The sequence below is a fragment of the Raphanus sativus genome, chromosome 2 (genome assembly GCF_000801105.2).
Source record: "Raphanus sativus cultivar WK10039 chromosome 2, ASM80110v3, whole genome shotgun sequence".
Lineage (NCBI taxonomy): Eukaryota > Viridiplantae > Streptophyta > Magnoliopsida > Brassicales > Brassicaceae > Raphanus > Raphanus sativus.
This window is the reverse complement of record NC_079512.1, coordinates 8,746,211-8,769,569: the sequence shown is the minus strand read 5'-3', so window position 1 is coordinate 8,769,569 and position 23,359 is coordinate 8,746,211. Positions and strand designations below refer to the sequence as shown.

General features: G+C 32.0%; 2 protein-coding genes across 4 annotated transcripts; one reads left to right on the top strand and one right to left on the bottom strand.

Moving 5' to 3' along the window:
- Positions 1–2,755: 2,755 nt before the first annotated feature.
- On the bottom strand, positions 2,756–8,401 carry LOC108843448 (GPCR-type G protein 1). 3 transcript variants are annotated; one of them, XM_018616647.2, is made up of 14 exons: positions 8,189–8,401; positions 7,757–8,120; positions 7,588–7,688; positions 7,405–7,512; positions 7,196–7,316; positions 6,623–6,752; positions 5,994–6,072; positions 5,394–5,482; positions 5,141–5,233; positions 4,390–4,416; positions 4,186–4,272; positions 3,782–3,853; positions 3,341–3,471; positions 2,756–3,161 (listed from the first exon to the last, which is right to left on the bottom strand). In XM_018616647.2, the coding sequence occupies exons 2-14, from the start codon at positions 7,969–7,971 to the stop codon at positions 3,008–3,010; spliced, it is 1,407 nt and encodes a 468-aa protein (XP_018472149.1). In that variant the 5' UTR covers positions 7,972–8,120; positions 8,189–8,401; the 3' UTR covers positions 2,756–3,007. The 3 variants fall into 3 exon arrangements, with proteins under 3 accessions (XP_018472149.1, XP_018472151.1, XP_018472150.1); XM_018616649.2 differs by having other exon boundaries at positions 7,757–8,007; XM_018616648.2 differs by having other exon boundaries at positions 7,757–8,003.
- Positions 8,402–18,774: 10,373 nt separating this feature from the next.
- LOC108842493 (putative WEB family protein At1g65010, chloroplastic) lies at positions 18,775–23,349 on the top strand. The gene is made up of 3 exons (XM_018615416.2): positions 18,775–18,965; positions 19,356–19,551; positions 19,645–23,349. Exons 1-3 carry the CDS (start codon positions 18,949–18,951, stop codon positions 23,200–23,202), a joined length of 3,771 nt encoding a protein of 1,256 aa, XP_018470918.2. The 5' UTR covers positions 18,775–18,948; the 3' UTR covers positions 23,203–23,349.
- Positions 23,350–23,359: the final 10 nt, after the last annotated feature.

Genomic DNA, 23,359 nt, shown 5'->3' with positions numbered 1-23,359 from the left:
AAAAAAATCCACAAATCCATTTTTACATTTTGTATCTTTGTTGAACTAGTTGTACAACACTGTCAAAATCCATATCAACAGGATGTGTTGAGTTCACCAAATCTTTGTATAATAATCTTTTGTAGAAGTGTACACATGTACATATATACATATCCATATGTATGATCAATAGCAAATTTCAATTATCATACTATCTAATAATTTTTAAATTAAAAATAATGTATTATAATTTTTTTATGGTTTAATCTAGTGATTTAATTGATATTATCCACATATATGTATGACCAATAGTAGATTTTGATATCTCATAATTAAATTAAATTTTAGAATTTTATTTTACTTCATTTAGGTCACTATAGATTTTATTTAGGTGAGTATATTACATTTGAGTGTTCAAACATGGATTAATATTCATATTTAGAAGTTTGGGGTCAAAGAAAGTGGAAATATCCACAATTTTGTGAGTTTAGAACCAAATTGAGATAAGAGTTAGATGTACGCAATTATAAGAAATAGCTGGAATACACATTTTAGAAATTTAAGGTTAAATAACAAGAATTTATATGCAACTTTGAGAGTATGGGATCAAACTGAGAACAACTGAAACATTGGAGGACCAATGCGCAAAACAAAACAAAGACAATTCACCATTGCTGTGACCTTTCCTGTCTGACTTGAAGACTAAAACGACGATGGTTCCTGACTGTCAGATCGATCTGTGTAGAGGATGAAGATTCACGGCGGAGAATGAGCACTGGTGATTGAGTTTGATTGTTGGTTGAATCTAAAGTAAGAGACATTGCGGATTCGTTGCACAGTGGCAGTGGAGAACATGAAACCCTTTGACAGAAGAGGTAAAATGGTTTGGAATAATGAGCATTAGTTTCAAAGCAAGTTGTAATTTTTTAAAAAAGAAAAATTTCTGCCAAAGAAAAAGAAAAGAAAAATTCAATATGAAGAGTCCAACCTGGTTTACAGAGTCTATATGAGTCTGTAATAGTCGACGATAAAAAAAATTCGTTTCAATAATTTTTTTTTTTAAATCTAACCAAAAGAAAAAAGAAACCAAATAAATTAGGAAAATTTTCATTTTTACCATTGCAGTATTTCACATGTTCATCTAATAAAATTTGATTTGATTTTTTTACTTTAAAAATTTCCCGTGTTTTCAAAGATTTACGGAATACCTAGGCCATGTTCGTTTCGTGAACTGGATGAGAATTCCAGATGCGGCATCTTCACGCAGTAATTGGATGCAGCAATCAGATGTCGAACGTTCGCAATTCTGAAAATTTTGGATCATGCGTCTGGAAACTGTATCTAGATGCAGTTATGTTCGTTTTGTATTCTGTAATTTTGTATCTCGATGAGTTTTATGTCAAATGACCAAAAACTCCTTATCTTTTCTTTTAGTCTAAACATATATATAACTATATCTAAAAGTGAAACTAACTTGTAAAAAAAATGTTTAACTACAAATAAAATAGAGATAAATAAAAATGAACATTAAATTCAATTTTTCATTTTTTATAAAAAATGAAATTAAATTTTCATGTTTTAACTTTTCATAGAGATAAATATGTTTTCATGAAATTAAATGAATATAGATATAGGTATACCCATGGGTACCTAAATTACTATTTTATTTGTTCTAAAAAGATCATGTAAAATATTAATATCATTACTTGTTTTAGCAGAAAAACCTATTTACGGTCGGAAAATTTTGTTTTTAATTTTGGCGGAAAACTAGGTTTCCGATTTTGACTAGGAAAATTTGATTTTCGGGTTTTGGCCGGAAAAACTCGATTTTCGAGTTTTGGCCGGAAAACTCAGTTTTCTAGTTTTGGCCGGAAAACTCGGTTTTCTAGTTTTGGCCGGAAAAACTCAGTTTTCGGGTTTTGGCGGAAAAACTCGGTTTTCAGGTTGGAAAACCCGGTTTTTCGGTTTTGGTGGTAAAACTCGGATTTCCGGTTTTCGCAGAAAAACTTGTTTTTTTTTGTTTTGGCGGGAAAACTCGGTTTTCGGATTTTGGCGGGAAAACTTGGTTTTCGGGTTTTAGCGAGAAAACTCGGTTTTCGGATTTTGGCCGGAAAACTTGATTTTTGGGTTTCGGCCGGAAAACTCGGTTTTCGGGTTTTGGCGGAAAAATTCGGTTTTCGGATTTTGGAGGGAAAATTTGATTTTCGGGTTTTGGCGGGAAAACTCAGTTTTCCGGTTTTAGCCGAAAAACTTTATTTTCCAGTTTTGGCGGGAAAACTCGGTTTTTGGGTTTTGACCGGAAAACTCAGTTTTTGTGTTTTAGCGGAAAAACTCGGTTTTCGAGTTTTGGTGGAAAAACTCGGTTTTCTGGTTTTGGGGGAAAAATTTGGTTTCCAGTTTTGGGGGGAAATTTTGATTTTCCGGTTTTAGGGAGAAAATTTGGTTTCCGGTTTTGGAGGAAAAATTTGGTTTCATGTAAAACTCTGTAATTCTTAGGATAAATTAAGGGTATTATCGACTTTTAACAGTTTTGGATGAGTTTACTGTTTCTAGAAACACTTAAAAATCTCATCGAGAAATCCTGAAAAATCTGGATGAGTTATGAAAAATATCTAGATGTTGCATCCAACTTAACCTCTTATTTTGCATCAAACGAATATCGGTCCGCGTCTGCATCTGGATGCTGCGACCAGATCACTAAACGAACAGGGCCCTAGTGTTCAAGTAAATGGATGAGTTTTTTCAACAATGAAAGTTGAAGCTACGTCAAGAGCCCTTACTTAAGAGATATATCATAAACATAATTAAATGTCAATAATAACAGAGGAAGAACGTTATCAAATAAACATAATTAAATGTCAACAATAACATATTACTAATGTTACAAGAGTGTATGTATGGAGTTTCGAACTGATTAGCTAAAATCTCTTTCAGAAGCGTCAACAATAAACAAATAGCCAAGCGTAATCTACACATTATGCAACCGTTACTAGTCGAGACTTGATTTTAAGCTTCGTGTAGGCCAAACTTACTCAATGGCGTGCTTATCAGATTGCCTAGAAGTGTAGTGTGCAGAAAGCAGGAGGAGAGAAAGAAAGGCGCTGGCCACAAAAATTGCATCGAACCATCGATGATAGAAATCAAACTGGATATCTCCACCCAAAACATCCGTTATGATTCCCCTGCAAAGTATCACCAACAATGCTTAAGATTCCAGTATGAACTGACACATATATTAGCTTAAATACACTTAAAAAGTTGCTTCTCGACAACTAGACTCTAACCAAGACAAGCCAATGAGCCATCAACTACTTTAGTTCTTTTAAGGAAATTAACATTATAACGATCTTCCTTTGCGTACCTGTACTCATTTCTCAAGCTTTTTCTGATAAGAAGAATGGAAGACAAAAAGTACATCCCCATGATTTCAGATAGGAAAAGCACCACATTGCTTGAAGACCCACTTCCCACTCTCGACACTGCAAAGAAAAACTGCACCATCCACATACTCCAACTCATTAACCCAAATACTAGAACTCAGGAGGATTCAGCGTGTCTTTAGTTATGTTTCCACTAATATCTGACTAGTACCCAATTAACAACTATGACTAACTTTTAAGAAAAAAGTGAAAATTTTCAACTTCTATTTTAAACACGAATGCCTCTAAGAAAAAGCTATGATTAATAGTGGGAAGATAAGATTGAAACTACATCAAGCACTGCATAAGAATTATATGAATCTGGCTTTATTGCATAGATGACAGTATAAAGCACACCAACGAAAACTAGAATCATAATTCACCTTCATCAAATTCGTCAAGAACCCCCTTACGGAAATCACAATCAACATCCCGATAAACAACAGGGAAATATACTGCAAACAAGAAAGAAAGAAACGGAGTTAGAACAAAGTTGTATAATCCAGCAAACCAGTTGAAGAGAAATCGAAAGGTCGGGCATATATTTAACATTTTTATGATCAAGTCAGGCCATATAACTAGGCCCCAACAAATCTATTGATCTCTCTACTTAGCTAACTTTGCATTCCATCAAAGCCCACAGAAAGTGAGATATAACTGAAAAATAAATCTTTAGGTTTTTAATTCGAGAAAGAAAAACATTGTAAAGAAGCAACAACCTCTAGGTTGGATTTCTTTAGCTCAGTTACTCCATTATCTGAGATAGCAAACGCAAAGTAACACAAACCTGTGAGAGCAATGCTGCATCTACTCCTATATCAAACCACCGCAAGAATATGCTGATCATCATTGTAACAGGATCTTTGGTACCAGCCTGTAAACAAACTGATTACTAGCAATATCATGTAGTAAGAGGCACACATACTGATGATTCATGAAAAGATAGTAATGATGCATAATGAACTTGAAACAAATGAACGCTAGTGAATACCTCCTTGAAGACAACACTTTGTAGAGACTGCAAGAAAACATAACAGAAAAGAATCAAGAGACTAGAGTAACATGTTCACGGTTACAATAAAAAATGAATAAATTTTTTGATAAGGGGCATAAAACCAATTTATGTAGTGACGTAGAGGTTTCCTTAGAAAAAAAAAATATCAACTATTTCTGAACTGCACAGCATAAAGGGTTTCCGATAAGATAATTGGATGAACAATCAGGAAGAACTGTCCTAAAATCTAACAAAGAGAGAAACATCAGTATAAGCGAAATTAAGAGTAATAATTCAAGAAGGGTGTAATATGAATTTTTTGAAATGTAATTAAATTTTGAAGGGTGTACGTTTTTATCTACAAAAAGAATGATTAGAAGAGAGAAATTTATGTGGAGAAAAACATTCTAACTGAAAGGCACAATTTTGAAGTATCATTAAGGAACTATTCAGTAATCTATTTTTCAATCCTCTTAAAATGTTACCATGTAAACCTAAAAGTTACCCAGGTGTATACCGGCACACTCTTTCAAAGGACAATAATGAACTCAAAGAAAATATAAGGCAGCTTCTTCGATTTGATACCTACCACAAATATCTATAATGAGAAAAGCGTTGGTTCCAAAGGTTTGATTTCATACGCATGCGAGGCAGTTCTAAAATCTCTTGCAATTGATACAAGGACGGATGATTGGGTAGAGCTACAATATTAAAATCTAGAACCTCCTTAGAGAGATCAGAAAATTACCTTCAGCATTTTATACACACAATAAATGGAACATGCATAACCAAGTAAGTTCTGCACATGACCCCTCCACGTTCTAGAAAAGGCAGCAGCATCCTGAAAATGGGATGAAGTCAGGAAATACTTTAAAAGTCCTACAACCAAAGAAGACCACCAAGTAAATCGAGAATAGAAAATTCAACCAAGTAAGATGTCACCACCAAGTAAGTGAGTACAATTCTGTAACGTATCAAAACAAAGGCAGCTAAAAGCGAACCTTTGCTTGGCGAAGCTCGTATATTTCCAAAAATAACTGTTTTGATAGCTCTTCTAAGCCTTCAACCTCTGCCTCCAATATTTTTATGTCTTGTCAAGAAAAAGTATCAGTAAGTTGGGGGATCACCAGAAAATCTATATATATAATTCGTAATGCTAAAACTTCAATCACCCAATAAGTGTCCAGGTGTTAAAATCTCAACAAAAACTAATCCCAATAACCAAAGAAATAGATGATTTCAAGTAGTAGGTGAATTCATCTCTTTTGTACTAGATATATGGTCAACTCAACATTTCTATGGACAAAAACAAACGTTAGCCTCGCCCTGTAGGCTGTAGTAAGCATCAACGTTACCGATTCTAGAGTCTTTTGGATAACAAAAAAAGGATAGTACGGTTCCCTAATTACTAACAGCACTACCAAAGTAGAGAATACATTCCCAAATAAAGTAAAATAATAAAATTCCTTGTTCCATTAAGATAACCCATGCGACCAGTCTCATTCTCCTAAAGCCATAGCCGTTAAGATTAATGATAAACATTTTTCACACTAATAACCATTTCAAAGTAATAACTGAAAAAACAAAACAAGTAAACTAACCTTGCTCCTTTTGGTCATCCTGAACCGATCGCACAACAGTCCCCATAATTCTTCTAAAGAAAGATTTACCTTTCTGATTCTGTGAGAAAAAAAAAAGCATTCGATGGTTAGCTGCCAAACTCATCAGCTTAAAATGAAGGCAGATTGTGTAAGAAAAAGCTAAGATACCAGAGCATGAATATGTTAATATAATCACCACAAACACATTATAAAGACGAGTGGGATAACAGTAATGAAACCAACAAGCTAGAGTTATGGTACCCACTCAGAGAAAGGACGCACAGCTGAGCAACAAACCAAGACCATGGTTAGTTTACCCAACAAAAAAAAACTCTCCATTCGTGAATAAATCATCTATAGTGTTGGTTCCTTTACGGAAACATTCTCTTATCAGTCTATTGTAATACAAAAAGAATAAAAAATCTCGTCTCCGGTGGCTTACTGACTATGCCAAGTAACAGGACACAATCATTTCAGAGTACCATGAGTAGCGTGAGAGTTGACACATAAGTATGAAATAGTCTTCGTCTATAAGATTTTATATTAACTATCACACAAAAACAGAGAGGTAAATAATATGAAACTAGACAATATAATCATATATGCTAGAGGATAAAACAATAACAAACCTCTTCCGATCCTAGACTTCGCTCCACCTCCAGTTGACACAAAATAATTTTTTTCTTCTTTGCTATGCACGTTTCAGTTGACTGCATCAGCTGCCTTTCCAAAGATATTATATCTGCTTCCCCAATCTCCCTATATGTGTTAGACAGAGAGAGAGAAGAAGAAAAACAGCTATTAGAAAGCAATGCCTTTTAGAACAACCCTGCCAATCCAGCAGATTCCCTATCAGTAGAGCCATAAGCGTCTGGAGATATCTCATACAAGTATCCCAACTGAACATACACACAGCACCATTTGTTTCATTCAGAGATAAGTTATTGGCACACGTCAACTCTACATTTTTTATTTCCTAGTTTGGATTCTTTCTTCATATACGTTATTTGTTCTCGTCATATAATAGAAGGAGATGCAGGTGGGCAGTATATGCACGCACGCAATGCTTATTATATATGCTTTATAAGTCAGCTTATTGAATGGTGCCGCTATAGGAAATAACTCTATCGGTGGCTATATATAAACCAGAAAAGGGAAGAAGAAAGAGAGAGTAAATAGCAGCTATATGAAAATAGAGATACCTAATGAAGAGAGAGATATAGCTGTAGGGCAAATTTACAGCTCCAAATCCTGATAAGACAGCCATTAAGGTGACACCAATGACCCCAATTCTACTGACCAGCTGAGGCATGGTAAAAAAACCTTGCAAGAAAAAAAAAAAAAAAACAGAACATAAAGTCAACAAAACTCCATCTGATGAGAATAGTATGATGCAGAAGCTAGTAGTTACCTTTATCTGATGAAGGCATAGGAAAATGAACTCCCATACGCCAGAAAGCATAAAGGAATGCTGTCAAGAATAAGAAAGCCGCAGCAGAGGCACGCTCCCTTCTTACACCTGATATGTTGGTTTAGGAATAACCATTTAAACCAATTACAATTGATTGCATTCTAAATAAAGAAATGGAATTACCAGAATTACGAAGCATCAAATAGCAATGGTAATAGGGCAACATGAAAACGAGAAGCAGTATCAAACAAAACAGATCCACCTTCCAGTTCACCATCCTCGCCCTGCAATCATATCCACAATCAGACTAACTGCAAAGAGGCTAGTAGAAAAATCTAGTTTGGGGATTTACTCTCTAGAGAGCACAGGTATGATCTCGAAGAGGACGAGCTGCAGTAAGTTACAAGAGAAGGCGAAGACGATGCTGAAAATGATCTGAACCAAAGCTCGCTTCTCTTCGTATTCCTTGTACAGTCGCCGATTCAGGAACCATAGACCTGCCCAGCCTAAGAGACACAGTGATGCGATCACCACCGCGCCTTCGTAGATCGCCAATCCGTAACCCATCGCCTAGTCCAGAGTCCAGATCTCTCTCTCTCCTTCCTCGCGAGAAGAGAAACAAAAAAGAAACAGTCAGATCTGTTTCTCAACCTCCATGCCGATTCAACAAAAGCTTTCCCTATTTGCTTCACAAGCAAGCTTTTCGATTCCTGGATCTGTAGATAAAAGCTCTATTTCCGAAAATAATTAAATTATTCAATTAAAAAAGGTACTTTTAGAATACCTTATTTGATCGATTAGGGTTTATGTTCTAGTAATCATCATCACCACCACCACCACCACCAAACACCAGAGCAATCAACGTGTGACTTTACTCGAACTCGCGGAATGGAAGCTTAAAGCAATGCTTAACCGTCCACTGAGCTACACAGTAGTTGTCACACAAAACACCTCATAACATCAGTTAAAATTTTCGTTTTCTATCCCTCTCTCTCAAGTACACAACAATTTCATTAGAACATACATTTAACATCTACTATATTATACCTCTCTTATTAAAACATAAACAATCCAACCCAACTTTTTTTTATGTAAGATTTTAAATTAACTACACATATTTATTATAAAATAATTCTGTAAAAATATTATACTAATTAAAAACACATACATTAAACAAATATCAACATTTCCAAACAACACAATAGTTAATGTTTGTGTCCAAACAATATAAAATATTATAATTGATTGAAATATCCAAATAATTTATCAATTTAAAAAATAAAAATAAATATAACTTATTTTTCAGATTTATATACTATAAAATAATTTAATCAATATTGCATCAATTAAATTAATGAATTATTTATTTACATTTTCATAAATAAAAAATTGAATTCATTTAAATTTAAAATCTCATATTAAATTTAATACTGTATATACATAAATGCAATAATTTGACATCAAATAAGTTTTATAATTATAAACTTATCAAAATATAGCATAAAATTGATCAAATAGATTATTTTTTTTAATTAAATTTCCACAGTGAAAAGAGTTGAAATAACTAAAAAATAAATTAAATAATAGTTTATACAATTTCATATATAATAAATATAAAATAATATTAATTTATGTATATTTAATAATAAAAATTTACATAAATTTAAATAAAATATTATATTAAATTAAATAGTGTATAAACAAAACCAAAAAAAATTGAAATAACTAAAAATTAAATAATACCTTACACAATTTTATATTTCATAAAATATAATATATGTATATATATATATGTATATGTATTCAAGTACAGTAAAATAAAAATGTTAAAACATTTTTTGTAAATTATATTTTGTTAAAAGATATTCTTGCGCTTAAAAATTCTATTAAATAGTTTATATGAATGGAACAACAAATAAGTTGAATGGTCGTGCGGATCCGAAATAAACAAAAATAAAACACAAAAAGATTATACAAATATTTTTTTGTTGTTTCTGATGAAAAATTGTTAGATAATGGACTTTGATTAAGAAATAGATAATTAACAAAATCCTTTGGATCAAATCTCTACTCGTATTTAATCTATCTATTTGAAATTGATCTTGACATGTATTTTTGTACCTATTGAAAATGTTGTGACTTATCTATTGCCTACATCTATTATTTCTACATATTACTAAAATATCTAATATTAACCTTATATATACTTTGATGTTCAACTAGATTTACGAGAGACTACGACACCATAAATAAATAAAACATGCAAATACTCGTAAGTTGGGTTTACAAGAAGAAAAACTGCGATCACCCAGAGATGGGCAACTGGATAATTAATGGGGGTCTTACATGATGCTGGCAAGTGATTGGTTGTGTTCATGTGTGTTGCTGTTACATCAATAATATAATAGCTTATCTGTTTCAAACTGTTTTCAGCTTCTGTTAATCATCTCAGTGTATTAGACGAGAGACAATTCTATTCATCAGATATTCAGTAGTGTATAGCTTTTACTTTCATGTCTGTGTGCTTTGTTCTAGAGTTTGGAGTGGTCAATGATACATGCATCAGTTTACAGCCATGTTACTCCATCTATACTTTTAAAAGGAAGAACATAAATCAAACACTCTAACAAATAGAACATAATTAATTACTTCATTGTCGACAAAAGATATTACTTCAAATAATATATACTATATTTGCGAAGTAATTTTTCGTATACGAGCTCTCACGTTAAAAGTTAGAGTGTTTTATATCATTTATACTCTTAATGAATCAAATATATAAATTAGCTAAAAAATAAAAACGAATTTTAAATTTATTTGATCATATAAGTGTTTAAAATTAGAATAATAAGATTTATCCAAAATTTAAAAAGGATTTAAAAAAAAAAATATAACTTCCATATATATTGAACTGTTACCCGGTAAATCTATTTTAATAAAATAGTTAATTAAGTAAATATTTTATATATATTGAATTGTTATCCGATAAATATATTTTAATTAAATAGTTAATTAAGTAAAGATTTTAATTTTAAATAATTAAAAAGAAAATATTGGGCAATTTTTATTATTTATTAATAATGAATATAGTGTACATATAAATACATAATAATTTTCAAATAAAAACATAAATAATAATTTATCATTATAGTATTTTAACTATTAATACATGTATTAATAAGTAATTATAAAATGTTTGTGTCCGCATGGGCCACTAGAAGAGTTGAGCCACTGGAAAAACTTCTTCTCCGGCTGTATTTGCGAGGATCATCCCGACACCAACCCTTTCTCCGCCGGATCACTCCTTTCGTTATTGCAGATCACAATTTTTCCTATTATCTTGTCCGGCGTAAGTGTTCCTAAGACACAATATTTCCTACATGTAGAATTACCAGCATTTCTGACGCAAACAAGCGGAAACAGTTTAGCCAGAAGACGCATCTGCTAATTCAGACAAGAAAATTTTGGTATACTTCTTCCCGTTCCCGAGAATTGCAAGCGTCGGACTTATTATTGTATTAAATTTTTGAAAACACTAATATATTAAAAAAATATTTGATTTTGGAATCTTATACTTTTGTTATCACTTTTTGTAAACTATTTTTACTTATATTTTACTTATATTTTTTATTTATTTTCCATTATTTATATTTGTCATTACATATATTTTACTCATCTATACTATTTAAACATAAACAATATAAAAATTTACTTACAAAAATTAATAGTTGGATCAATACATTTACTGTATTGATAACTATGAAAATTATGAAAATCTAAACAATAGTGCCAATTCGTTGTTGCCAAATCAAAATGATATTATCAAACAAAGAAAAACAATAAAATATCTATATGTTACCGGATACAAAGAATCTAAAAAATTATACCAAGTTTTTTGTTACCAAAATAATCTAAACGATATTTTATTATAAGTACTTAAATCTTAACAAAGCATATCCATTAAGTTTTCCATAAGTTAAACGGTTACTAATAATTGATAGCAATCTATTAAAAACAAACTGTTAGAATTCGATGATAAAATCATAAAACTAAAACCGTACTTAAAATAGTTGCAAAGTTCATGTGAAACCTTTCATTTATGGATATTTATAAATTAAGGTTACAAAACCTAAATTAATAGAATATATTATATACTAGGGGTTTGCCGGCGCTACGCGCCGGATTTTTTACAATAATATATGTTTTAATAGTTTCGAAATTATTTTTGTCTGTGTTTTTAGAAGAAAATATGGCAAATATAAAGACATTTAAATTCTGTTTTACTTTTTCTATCAGTTTTTAAACTTATTTTGTAAAATTAGCGAACGTTAAATATATGCATAAAATTATCAAAAATATCACACAACCAATATTTGAGACTATACCAAAATTTCTAAGTATTATGTTCATAAAAATGAAGTTTTTTTCTTACTGTTATTCACCTAATTCTACAGCGAAAAGAAGTAGGTGAATATTATGTTCATAGGATGAGTTATCCACCTATTTTTCCAGTGAAAAAAAACCCCAAGCCCTCCTCTTTTTCCGTTTATTTCTTCTATATGTCTACCCTTTTTGCGATCTCTATCAACTCTCTTTTCTCTTGGCTCCCGGATACTTCTAATGCATATCCATCTCTATATCGTGAACAGTGGTGCAAGCTCAACGGCATAGATCATTGAAGATCCTCGTCTTCGTCTCTTCTATGCCTTGAGTTTCTAGGCTCTAGATGGTTTCAACATAATATTCATCTAAAAACCATGAAAAAGCTCACACAAAGAAGGAGATGACTATAGTTTTAAGTGTTGCTTTGTTATTTTGACTTGATGAACTCTCTTTGTTGTAAACCGATGTGTTTAAGACAATTAAAAATGATAAATTATATTTTACAATTGTTTAATTAGTTTTGCCTATATTAAATAACACTTTAAGAAATATTTATTCTATTATTTTGGTGATTATGTAATCTAATGGTTTTAAAGAACGATTACAAACAGTACAATAAAAACTAGAATTTCCAGTCAATGCATTGCACCAAACCAAATATAACTTTTCATAAACTCTTCAACATGTTAGATTAAAGTAATAGAACCAAACTTTTATAAAGTTAGCTAGTTACATGTATATGGTTAAATTTACAGAAACTCCAGATTTGAAGAACATATCACCCATTCAGAATTTTAATATACCCTTCTTATAACATCTAATGTTATATGCCATAAAATCGTAAACATGTAAACTCTAACTTGTGTTTAGTTATACGCTCAATTAAAATTACAATCTTCGACTTTTTTAAACAAATAATATTTTGAATTTGTAAATCGTTGACTATTCTTCTCACAATCACATTTAATTTTTTTTTAAATAATTGTTGTTTTGACAATCTGTTGACCCAACACCACAAAAACTATTGTTGTTCAAACCAATTATTAAATACACTAAAAATGAAAAGTAAGACACAGACAAAGTGAAACAAACTTATACTTAAATCATATAAGTCGAACAATGTTTCTCCAAATTAATTTAAGAATCCAGACCTTGTCTTATTTTTGTTCTTCTTCAAGAAGAGCAAAGATTCTTAGCCGGAGGCTTGGACAAGAAAATTCCTCACACTTACACTTCATATAAGAGGTCTTGTAACACGATGACCAAATAATTATAATTTAACTAAAAGTTATGCATCTCCATCTAATCACAAACGTTGTTTCCTCTCCCTTCGTCTTGTTCAAAGCTGAGCTCATCTCACAAAACAACTTGCAGAAAATAAATTAGATCTTTTTTTACAGCCTTTGTCAGTAGGAAATATTCTCAAATATATCTGATTTTTTGCCTAGCCAATTAATGTCTACTAATTTGCAGTGGCCTTCAAAATTGTAATTTTTAGGAGATCTCCCATATATATAATTTTCTCTAACTGAAGAACACAATAAAGAAAATTCAAATTCTTAAAATCTTGTAAAAAATTCAAATTCTTCAAAATCTAGTAACCAAAAAAAAAAAATTCAAATTCCTAAAAAATCTTGTAAAAGAAATTCAAATTCCCCACATCATGTTCGAGGACGGCGGGGAAGATGTGGAGGAGTTTTGGTTTCGGGATCTAGCGGAGTGGGGTCGCTCGGTGCCCTGTCACGGTTGTGGTGTCCAGATCAGTGAGTTTGACTGTGAGTTAAGAAGTCGATTGATGTTCGCTTTCTCCAGCATTCTTTCCACAGCTCCGCGCCATTGTTGGAGTTCTTTCCATCCTTGACAGAGTTTGTTCTTTCATATATCGGAATGGTGAAGCTGTTTGCTCAGCAAACACATTTATATGCCGAGGATCAATCGGTTACCTTTTATGATGATGAAGCTGATTAAATGCGACAGAATGGGATAAGCAGTGAAAAATATGAATCTGTTACATAGAAGTTGATCGGAATTGGTGAGTTCCGAAGGAGCACGGCGACTCAACTCTTGATCTGCATGATCTAAATAAAGATACCCTAAATGATTTTTGGCTAGTATGATTATATAATTATTGGCCCAATAAAACCATAAGCCCATAGCAACATTACGTCCAGCTGCAGAACGGGATTTGATAATTAATGATACCTTGCCACGTGTATTGATTCCCTCAAGGAGAGAAAAAAGCCAACTTTATTATATAAGATTTTTTTCACTAAAACTTAATTAGCGGCATACAGAATGACTGTTACGAAATCGGATAAACCTGATCCTAGAATTGGGTTGCGGGTTAAACCTGATCCATGTAACTTGCAAAGAAAAACAAATTATAACCGCATGGTCCACAAAAACATTATGAATAAACCGCAGAATCTGCAGGTATTACTAAATATAAATAAATAAAAAATATATATAACTATTTTATTTATTTATTTAAAATTCTGAATAATATAATTATAATCAGAATAGTATACATATTTGTAATATTTTATATATCTTTTACGAAAATATTTTTAGAAACTTGCGGGTTGGTAGGTATCCGCACATCAGTTTCGATCAACTTGCATCCGTTCTAACTAAAATAAAGTTTAACCCGTATTTGCAACTCAAATATTTTAAATCACTCGATCCGCAAGTCAAATAGGACAGAATCCGCAGGTTTTGATTAAAATTCCCATTCCTAGCTGTTTCCGCAATAGTGACACAAATCCAAACAACCAAATATCTAATTTAATATTTTAAATCCAGTCATAATCGCGTTTAAACGCGGACCACAATCTAGTTTCTTTTTTCTTTTTCTTGGATTGGTTATTTTCAAATAGCTAAGTGAATATAATTTACATATATTTTAACTAATTAAAAACCTTAATTTTATGTTATAATTAGAATATATAGAGCATAAAGTATTTTTATTAAGCGTAATTAATATGATATATACTAACACAAAAATATATTCATTTTTTCTGTATGTAAGAAATATCTTTTTTTTCTTGACATCGCAACATCAGTGGTTATTTTGTATGCATTGATCTACAATCTAGGAATACAATATATAGTTTACTAGGTGTTTTGCCCGTGCATGCATACTTAAATATTTTATAATTACTTATTAATATAATCATTACTAATTAAAAGATTATATTGATAAATTATTTACGTTTATAACAGATTATTATATATATATTTTATTTAAATATTTTTAATTATAATTTTAAAAAACAAATATTTTTATATACACATTATTAAAAAATAAATCTTAGAAGTCATTCAATATTATCTTTCAATTATATAAAACTAAAAAAATTACTTGATTAATATTTAGTTATGTATTTTGTAGTTATAATAATAAATATTTATGTTTTCTAACAAATTATTATATATTTTTTCATTTAAAGTTCTTACGTATATTTTAAAAAAAATCTTTGTATATATATATATATATATATATATTCATCATTAAAAAATAAATCTTAAAAGTCACTCAATATTCTCTTTTCAATTATATAAAATTAAAAAATGATTAATCTTTAGTTATGTATTTTTTGTTTTATTAGTTTTTATTAAAAATAATTTGAAGATAACAATACAAATATATATATGAATTATATATTTTTTTAATATATTTGTATGTTTTGGATAATTCTGATTATTATTATTTTAATTATTTATCTAATCAAAATAATTTAAATTTGTTTTTATTAGATAAATTTGATTTATTAAGGGTATAAACGATATTAACCAGTCTAACTTTTAACATAAGAGTTTCGTTACTAAAAATTACTTTTCAAATAACTGTATAGATTTAAATAATATAGTAATTTAATAATATCCATTTCTTTATATATATATTATAGATTGAACATAACTCTGTTGTACAATAAACTAGATTTTGACCCGCCCTGAAGGGCGGAAATTGATTTGTCAAATTTTAATTTTAATATATGTGTATATAATATTATTTATATTTTTGTATAATATTTATATATATATAATATAATATTATTTATATTTTTGTATAATATTTATATATATATATATATATATATATATATATATATATATATCTGACATTTATATAATATTTTATTAAATGTATATATAATTTGAATGGTGTTATAATTTGTGAGTCAGACATTTTTTTCTCTTATGTTTGGAATGATTTGGAACTTGTTGATTTAAGAGTGGTTAAGTTTTGTATGATCTAATAATATTAAGAGATAACCACAAATATTTTAAAGATGTTATTGGTTAAGTTTAATTTATCTATGTCGGTTAAGATTTGGTTTAATTTAAGTTGGTAGGTTTCATTTTATAGGAGGATTGATATATTCTGGTAACAACTATGAAAGAGCCCAAATCTAAATGACAACTATAAGTAGTAGATAAAAATCAATCCCTAAATTAATAGATTAGATATAATAACAAAAATAGATATAAAATGTTTAAAATATATATTCTCTGAAGATAAATATCTAACATTAATTATAAAAAATAAGCTGATTATAAAATGAATCAAATTATTAGTAAATATCAAAGTCAAATCGAAAATAATAAATAATAACTAGAGCACATGAAGTCCACTCCAATGGATCTCAACTCTTTTTTTCTTAAAAGTAAACACAGTTGTGTAAAATCAGATCGTTTAAGATTTATTCTCTGCCTACAGCACACATCCATTATTTTAATGAAGCCAATTGTTGGTCCACATATGCTCACTTCACTCCCGGTTATTTAGACATGTGCACTTTGGATCCTTCTCCCATTCTATATCCGATCAAAATTAATTTTACTCACTTAATTGTTGATAAGAATTTCCTCCAAATTGGGTTTAAATCTGACATTTATCCACTATTACACACTTTTTATCTGGAGTTAATTTTTTTTTTATCAATTTAAAACAGACTCTATGATCTGGAGTTAATTCTTCTATCTATTCTATTAATTCTTCAGCATGACCCATTGATAATAGTGATGTCCAATTAAAAAAACCATTTAAATGTAACTGCATAAAGTAAATATAATCAGTTATGTTTCTTTCTACAAATAACTATTTAAATGGTATCCACTTCTTACAAAAGAAGAAGTTATGTTTCAGTTTATATCTTTATGTATAACTGCATAAAGTGAATCAACGCTAAATAGTAACTGCATCGTGATTGCATAAACTTCTAATACAATGCCTCAGCAGATAAGTTATACATTAAAACTTTAGCATTGATTTAATTATATAATCACAAAAGAAAACAAAAGCTGATGATTCCAAGTTCTTACATGACGAAGTTGTACTTGAGTTAGGTTTCTATGCACATAAACTGTTTTGAGGCCATCGAGTCAGAATATAATTTTCAGTTTATGTGCGTCATGTTTTGTTACACTGCATAATAAGAAAAAATAAAACAATTATTTTGGGGAAAAAAACAAACAAAAACCATGCAAACAATGTGTGGACCTTGGATTAAGAATGCATAAAATTACAATAAATGCTAACCTATAGATGGTGACTTCTGAGTCAAAAAGTTCTTATGCATTATGTAAGAAAGAAGAATAGTTTCCGGATTTGGTTAACGTGTCATGCCTATTCTTACCACCCTATACTGATCAACATTCAACATTATTTTAGCAAAAAAAAAAAAAAAAACATTCAACATTATAACTTGCTGTTAAGTAAGACAAAATGACAAGTAGATACCATCATACTGCTCCTTTAGCCCTCGAGTACTGGGAATCTTATGAATATCATAACAAATGATTAAATCAAGGAAACCATAATGCATGTCTAAATTATCTCAATTTTTTTTAAATAGTTTAATTTTACATAAAAATTAAATTATAAAAAATAAATTTAATTAAATTATAGAAAAAGTTTAAAACACAAAAATGGATTTTATCAATGCAGAGACTGTTAAAAATATTAAAAAAATAATTTTAACAATGGGTTAAATAAACAAAATCATAATACAGGTTTTGTATAATAGTATACAGGTTTGTAAATTACACAATAACAATCCAAAAGAATAAATATGTATTCTTCAATAAATTATTTTCTCCAGGTATTTTTAGGATTTGCAGGTACTTTTTGAGTTTTCAAACTCAGTTTGGATATGTCAGGTTTTTTTCAGATCCTATATACCCAAATCAACCTGAATCCGAAATAAAACTGAAATTACGAGTGTTTTACGTATATTAGAATTATATATCTGAACCGACAAGAGTTCAACAAGATCCGGGCCGAGCAGACCTGAAAAACTATAGGTATCTATATGAATCTAAATATCCGATATTCTACAGATTTAGTTTAACGGGTTTTAAATAGATTTCTACTTTTGGACCCGCCCTTTTATATTTTTTTAGTTTTATATTCTTTTAGAAATTTAATTTTTATATTTATATGTTTTAGTCAAATTTGTGTTTTTCATTGTATAACATTTCTATTAAATAATTAATAGGAGGTTTTAATCATTGTATTAAAATAGTTTGACCATACATATATCAATATGTTATGTTTCTATTTTAATAGTATTGACTAGATTCGGATTCGTCTTTAAAAGAGCTGGTATATTTTTTTGTTTTACATATTTTAGAAATTAAATTTTTATATTTATTTTTTAGTCATATTTATATTTTTCTTTGTATAATATTCCTTTTAAATAATTAATAATTAATAAGAGGTTTTAATAATTATCATAAAATAATTTGACCACACATATATCAATAGGTCATATTCCTGTTTTACTATATTGATATTATATAATGAAAAAAAACGTAAATAAAAACATAAATATAAAAATTAAATTTATAAAAAAATGTAAAACAGAAAATATACCCGTCCTTTTAAGGACGGGTCAAAATCTAGTTCTTCTTTAATCCTTTTGCAATGGGTGAGAGAGAGGGTAAGCACTACGGAGACAACGCAACCCATCATTATTTTTATTTACTCAAAATTCTTTTATATTTTGGGTTTACAGCTAAACTTAAAAAAAAAAAAAAAATCAGACCCTCTCATATCTGATCCGTCTTCCTTCTCGCAGCAATGCTGGGAGTTTAGCGGCGCCTTTGCTCTGCTCTTTCGCTTACTCTGCTTTCTTTTGAAGCCCTTCTGTGGCGACAATGGCGTCAGTAACCAAGTACGTACTTGTTACCTCTCTTTCTTTAGAGTTTTTATTTCCATTACCAAACCAAACTATTGAACTTGCAACATAATTAGATCTGAAAATGTTTTGTACCCTTATTTCTTTGTCGGATACTTTGTTTCTCATTTTATATATCTGAATTTTCTCATGCTTCATTGATTTCTTAATAAGTTTCCAATATTTACTTGTTTTTTATATTAAAAAGAAATGTAAAATCTCATCTCCAAATTCATGGTTAAGAACTTGTTCTTGAATATCAATTTTTTCATCATTTAGTGGAAACTGATTACTGGATATGGTTCTTTTTTGGTTGAATCTTGAATTTCTTGAAAAAAATGATTTAATTTAATTTTGCTCATACAATATCGTCCATATTTATGATAGAACCGGTCTGATGGAGACTCCTCGTAGTAAACCGTCGCCACCTCGTCCACGAGTGAGTAAACTAAATGCTGCTAAGTCAGATGGCACTTCCTCTTCCCCAGCGGTGCCAAACACTCGTCTCTCCCTCGACCGTAGTTCTCCTACTCAGACAGTCAACTCAAAGCCTTCTCGGACTTCTAGAGTTCCTACACCCGATGTATGTATTTTCTCGTCTTTTCGTTCCAAAAGAGTTTCTTTTTATATGTTTGTTTGTGAAAGAAAAAGAGTTGTCTTCTGTTGACATTTTCAGAAAGTGCCATCACGGTCGGTAAAAGGGTCGGAGCTGCAAGCCCAGCTGACTAAAATTCAGGAGGATTTGAAGAAAGCCGAGGAGCAAATAGCATTGCTCAAGGATAGTAAAGCTAAAGCCACAGATGATCTTAAAGAATCAAATGAGAAACTCAGAGAGGCACTGGCAGCTCAGGAACAAGCCGAGGAGAGTTTCCAGGTGGAGAAACTCCGAGCTGTTGAACTCGAACGTGCAGCGTCGAGGAGCGAGCTTGAGTCTATTAGGAACCAGCACGCGTCAGAGATCTCATCTCTCCTCTCTACCGCAGAAGAACTCGAGAGGGTTAAACACGAACTGACCGATGCTAAAAGCAAGGCGCTAAGACGTGCCGAGGAAGCCACCAAGATATCTGAGATCCAGGCTGAGAAGGTTGAGATTCTTTCTTCCGAGTTAGGGCGGTTGAAGGCGTTTCTCAGTTCTAAGGAAGAGAAGGAAGCTATTGAAGGTAACGAGATCGCTTCTAAACTGAAGTCTGAAATTGAAATGCTGAGAAAGGAGCTTGATAAGGTTAGTATCATTGAGACTAGCATGAGAGAGAAAGAAGTATCAATTGAGAAGCTTAATATTTTAGCAGAAGAATGGAAGAACAAGGTTCATGAACTTGAAAAGCAAATTGAAGAATCAAATAGATTGAAGACAGAGTCTGTGGACTCTGTTATGAAGAAGCTGGCTGAATGTAATCAGGTGCTGCATGAGATGAGGTCAGACAATGCTGCACAAAAAGAAAAGATTGAGGATCTTGAGAGAACAATTGAAGTGCAGGGAAAGGATCTTGAGGAATCTGGAAAGCAGGTCTGCATAGCAAAAGAAGAAGCTTCTAAGATGGAAAAGCTTGTTGAATCAATCAAATCTGAGCTTGAGATCTCCCAAGAAGAGAAAACTAAAGCCTTGGAGCTTTCAGTAGAGTTGGAGCGATGTAAGATGGAAGAAGAGAAGAGCAAGAAAGATGCAGCGTTGGCTTTGCAGAAAGCATCTAATGAAACAAGGGAAGCGCTGAAGGAGGTCGAGTGCCGTGAAGCCCAAGTTGAAAGTTTGAAGGAGACAAATGAAAAGTATGAAACAATGCTCGAGGAAGTAAGGAAAGAGAACGATAGTCTTAAAAGCGATCTAGATAGCAAGTTTGAGAAGTCTAAGGCTGAGTGGGAACAGAAAGAGCTTCATCTGATGGAACGTGTGAAGAAATCAGAAGAAGAAAATTCGTCTTTGCATGAAGAAGTAAGCAAGCTGATGAATCTGCTCAAAGAAAGTGAAGAAGAAGCCAATCTCAAGGAAGCTGAGGGGGAGATAAAGTATCTACAGGAAACACTTGGAGAAGCAAAAGCAGAAAGCATGAAACTTAAAGAGAGCTTGTTGGATAAAGAAGAGGAGTTGGAGAATGTCTTGGCAGAAATCAGCAGCCTCAGAGAATGGGAAAGTTGTGTACTCGAGAAAATGGAGGAGTTATCAAAGGTCAAAGAAGCTTTGTCTGATCAAGGAACCAAGCTGTTGAGTATTACTCAAGAATCTGAGGAGCTGAAACGAAAGGAAGCTGCTCATACGAGGCAGATAGAGGATTTGTCAATGGCGAATAGAGGTTTGGCTGATAATTTATCCAAATCGAAGAGAATTGTTCAAGATAGTGAAGCTGCTTATCTTAAGAAGATTGAGGAGTTATCAGTGGCGAATGAGAGCTTGGTAACGGATCTGCAAAGCATCACCCAAGAAAGTAAGGAGCTCAGAGAAAGGGAGGCTGCTTATCTTAATAAAATTGAGGAGTTGTCAGCCGCAAATGAGAGCTCGATGGATAAAGAAACAAAACTGCAGTGCATTGAGCAAGAAGCTGAGGAGCTGAGAGGAAGGGAGTCTGTTCATTTGAAGAAGATTGAGGAGTTGTCAAAGGCGAATATGAGCTCGGTTGATATGAAGAATATTATTCAAGAAAGAGATGGTCTCAGAGAAAAGGAGGCTGCTTATCTTAAGAAGATTGAAGAATTGTCAACAGCGAATGAGAGCTTGGCTGATAGCGTAACCAATCTTCAGAAAGTTTCTGACGAAAGTAAGGATCTCAGAGAAAGAGAGAACGTGTTACTTAAGAAGACTGAGGAGTTCTCACAGTTGAGTAAAAGCCTAGTTGAGAAAGAGACCAAATTGCAGACAGCTATTCAGGAGAATGAGGAATTGAGAGAAAGAGAGTCTGCTTATCTTAGAAAAACTGAGGACTTGTCAAAACTGCATGAAGCCTTTACTGATAAAGAAACCAAACTCCAGGGTTCTATTCAAGAAAAAGAGGAGCTCAAAGAAAGGGAGACTGCTTATCTCAAGAAGATTGAGGAGTTGTCAAAGGTGCAAGAGGATCTTCTTAATAAAGAAAATGAGTTGAATAGTATGCTCGTGGAGGTTGAGGATCTTAGATCCAAGGACTCTCTAGCCCAAAAGAGGATAGAAAAGTTATCAAACTTCAACGAAAGCTTACTCGTGAAAGAGAACGAGTTACAGGCTGTCATTTGCGAAAACGTGGAGCTGACGTCCAAGGAGGTTTCATCACTCGAGACAATAGACGAGTTATCAGATCTTAATCACAGTTTGCTTCTTAAAGAAACGGAGCTGAAGGCTGCGATGGTTGAAAACGAGAAGCTCAAGGCCGGAGCAGCCTCGTCCCTTGAGAGGATTGAAGAGTTGACAAAACTCAAACAGAGTTTGCTCGACAAGCAGAACGAGTTCCATGGTGTTTTACATGAAAACGAGGAGCTCAAGGCCAAGGAAGCTTCTTCGTTGATAAAGATTGATGAGTTGTTACATCTTGAGCAGAGCTGGCTTGATAAAGAAAGCGAGTTTCAAAGAGTCACTGAGGAAAACGAAGAGCTTAAAACGCGTGATGCTTTAGCAGCAAGGAAGATAGAGGAGTTGTCGAAGCTGAAAGAGAGTTTACTTGACAAAAGGACAGAGCTAGAGACAGCCATGCAGGATAACGATGAGCTAAAGGGCAGGGAAGCTGCCAGTCTTGAGAAAATGGAGGAGTTATCAAAGCTGCTAGAGGAAGCTTCACCTACCAAAGAGATATCAGTTCTTGGAAATAGCATCGGAAACGATTATGACTTGGTTCAGTTTTCTGAAGTAAATGGTTGTGGGAGTGTGGATGAAAAGACAGAGACTAATCTTTTTAATGACAGAAGCAGAGATGAAAGTCCCATGGAAGCCACAGCTCGTAGTGTTGAAGAAGGAAAAATAGAGAAAGACGGTGTGGAGACTGAGTTCAAGATGTGGGAGAGCTACAAGATCGAAAGAAGCGAAGTATCTGCAGAGATAGAAACCGAGCTAGACTCTGTGGAAGAGGAAACTGAGTCAAAAACAGAAGGTAGTGAGAACTTGGATCAGTTCAACAATGGCTTCTCTTCAACAGACCACTACACAGAAGACTCTGGAAGTCTGCTCTTAAAGGAACAACATATGAAGAAGAAGAAACCTCTGCTCCGAAAATTTGGAAACCTGCTTAAAAAGAAGAGTACAAGCTGCAGCAGCAGCAGCATCAGTCAGAAGTAGAGGAAGATGATCCCTTTGTAAAACTGGACAATTCTTGGTTTATATTTATTGTTTTCTTAAAAGTTTAACACTATAGCTCTAAACTTGATCAAAGTGTTTTGATGCTTTCACATGGCTAACAGTTCAAGATTTAGATTGTCTGTGACATTAGACACTT

Bases quoted from the DNA above. Each gene is read 5' to 3' on its own strand.
- LOC108843448 (XM_018616647.2), bottom strand. From the start codon at position 7,971: ATGGGTTACGGATTGGCGATCTACGAAGGCGCGGTGGTGATCGCATCA. The intron at 6,753-7,195 runs GTATCTCTATTT...TAACACATATAG, and splicing joins TATATCTCTCTCTTCATTAG to GGAGATTGGGGAAGCAGATA. The intron at 5,483-5,993 runs GTTAGTTTACTT...TTTCTTGACAAG, and splicing joins GGATGACCAAAAGGAGCAAG to ACATAAAAATATTGGAGGCA.
- LOC108842493 (XM_018615416.2), top strand. The intron at 19,552-19,644 runs GTATGTATTTTC...TGACATTTTCAG, and splicing joins CTAGAGTTCCTACACCCGAT to AAAGTGCCATCACGGTCGGT.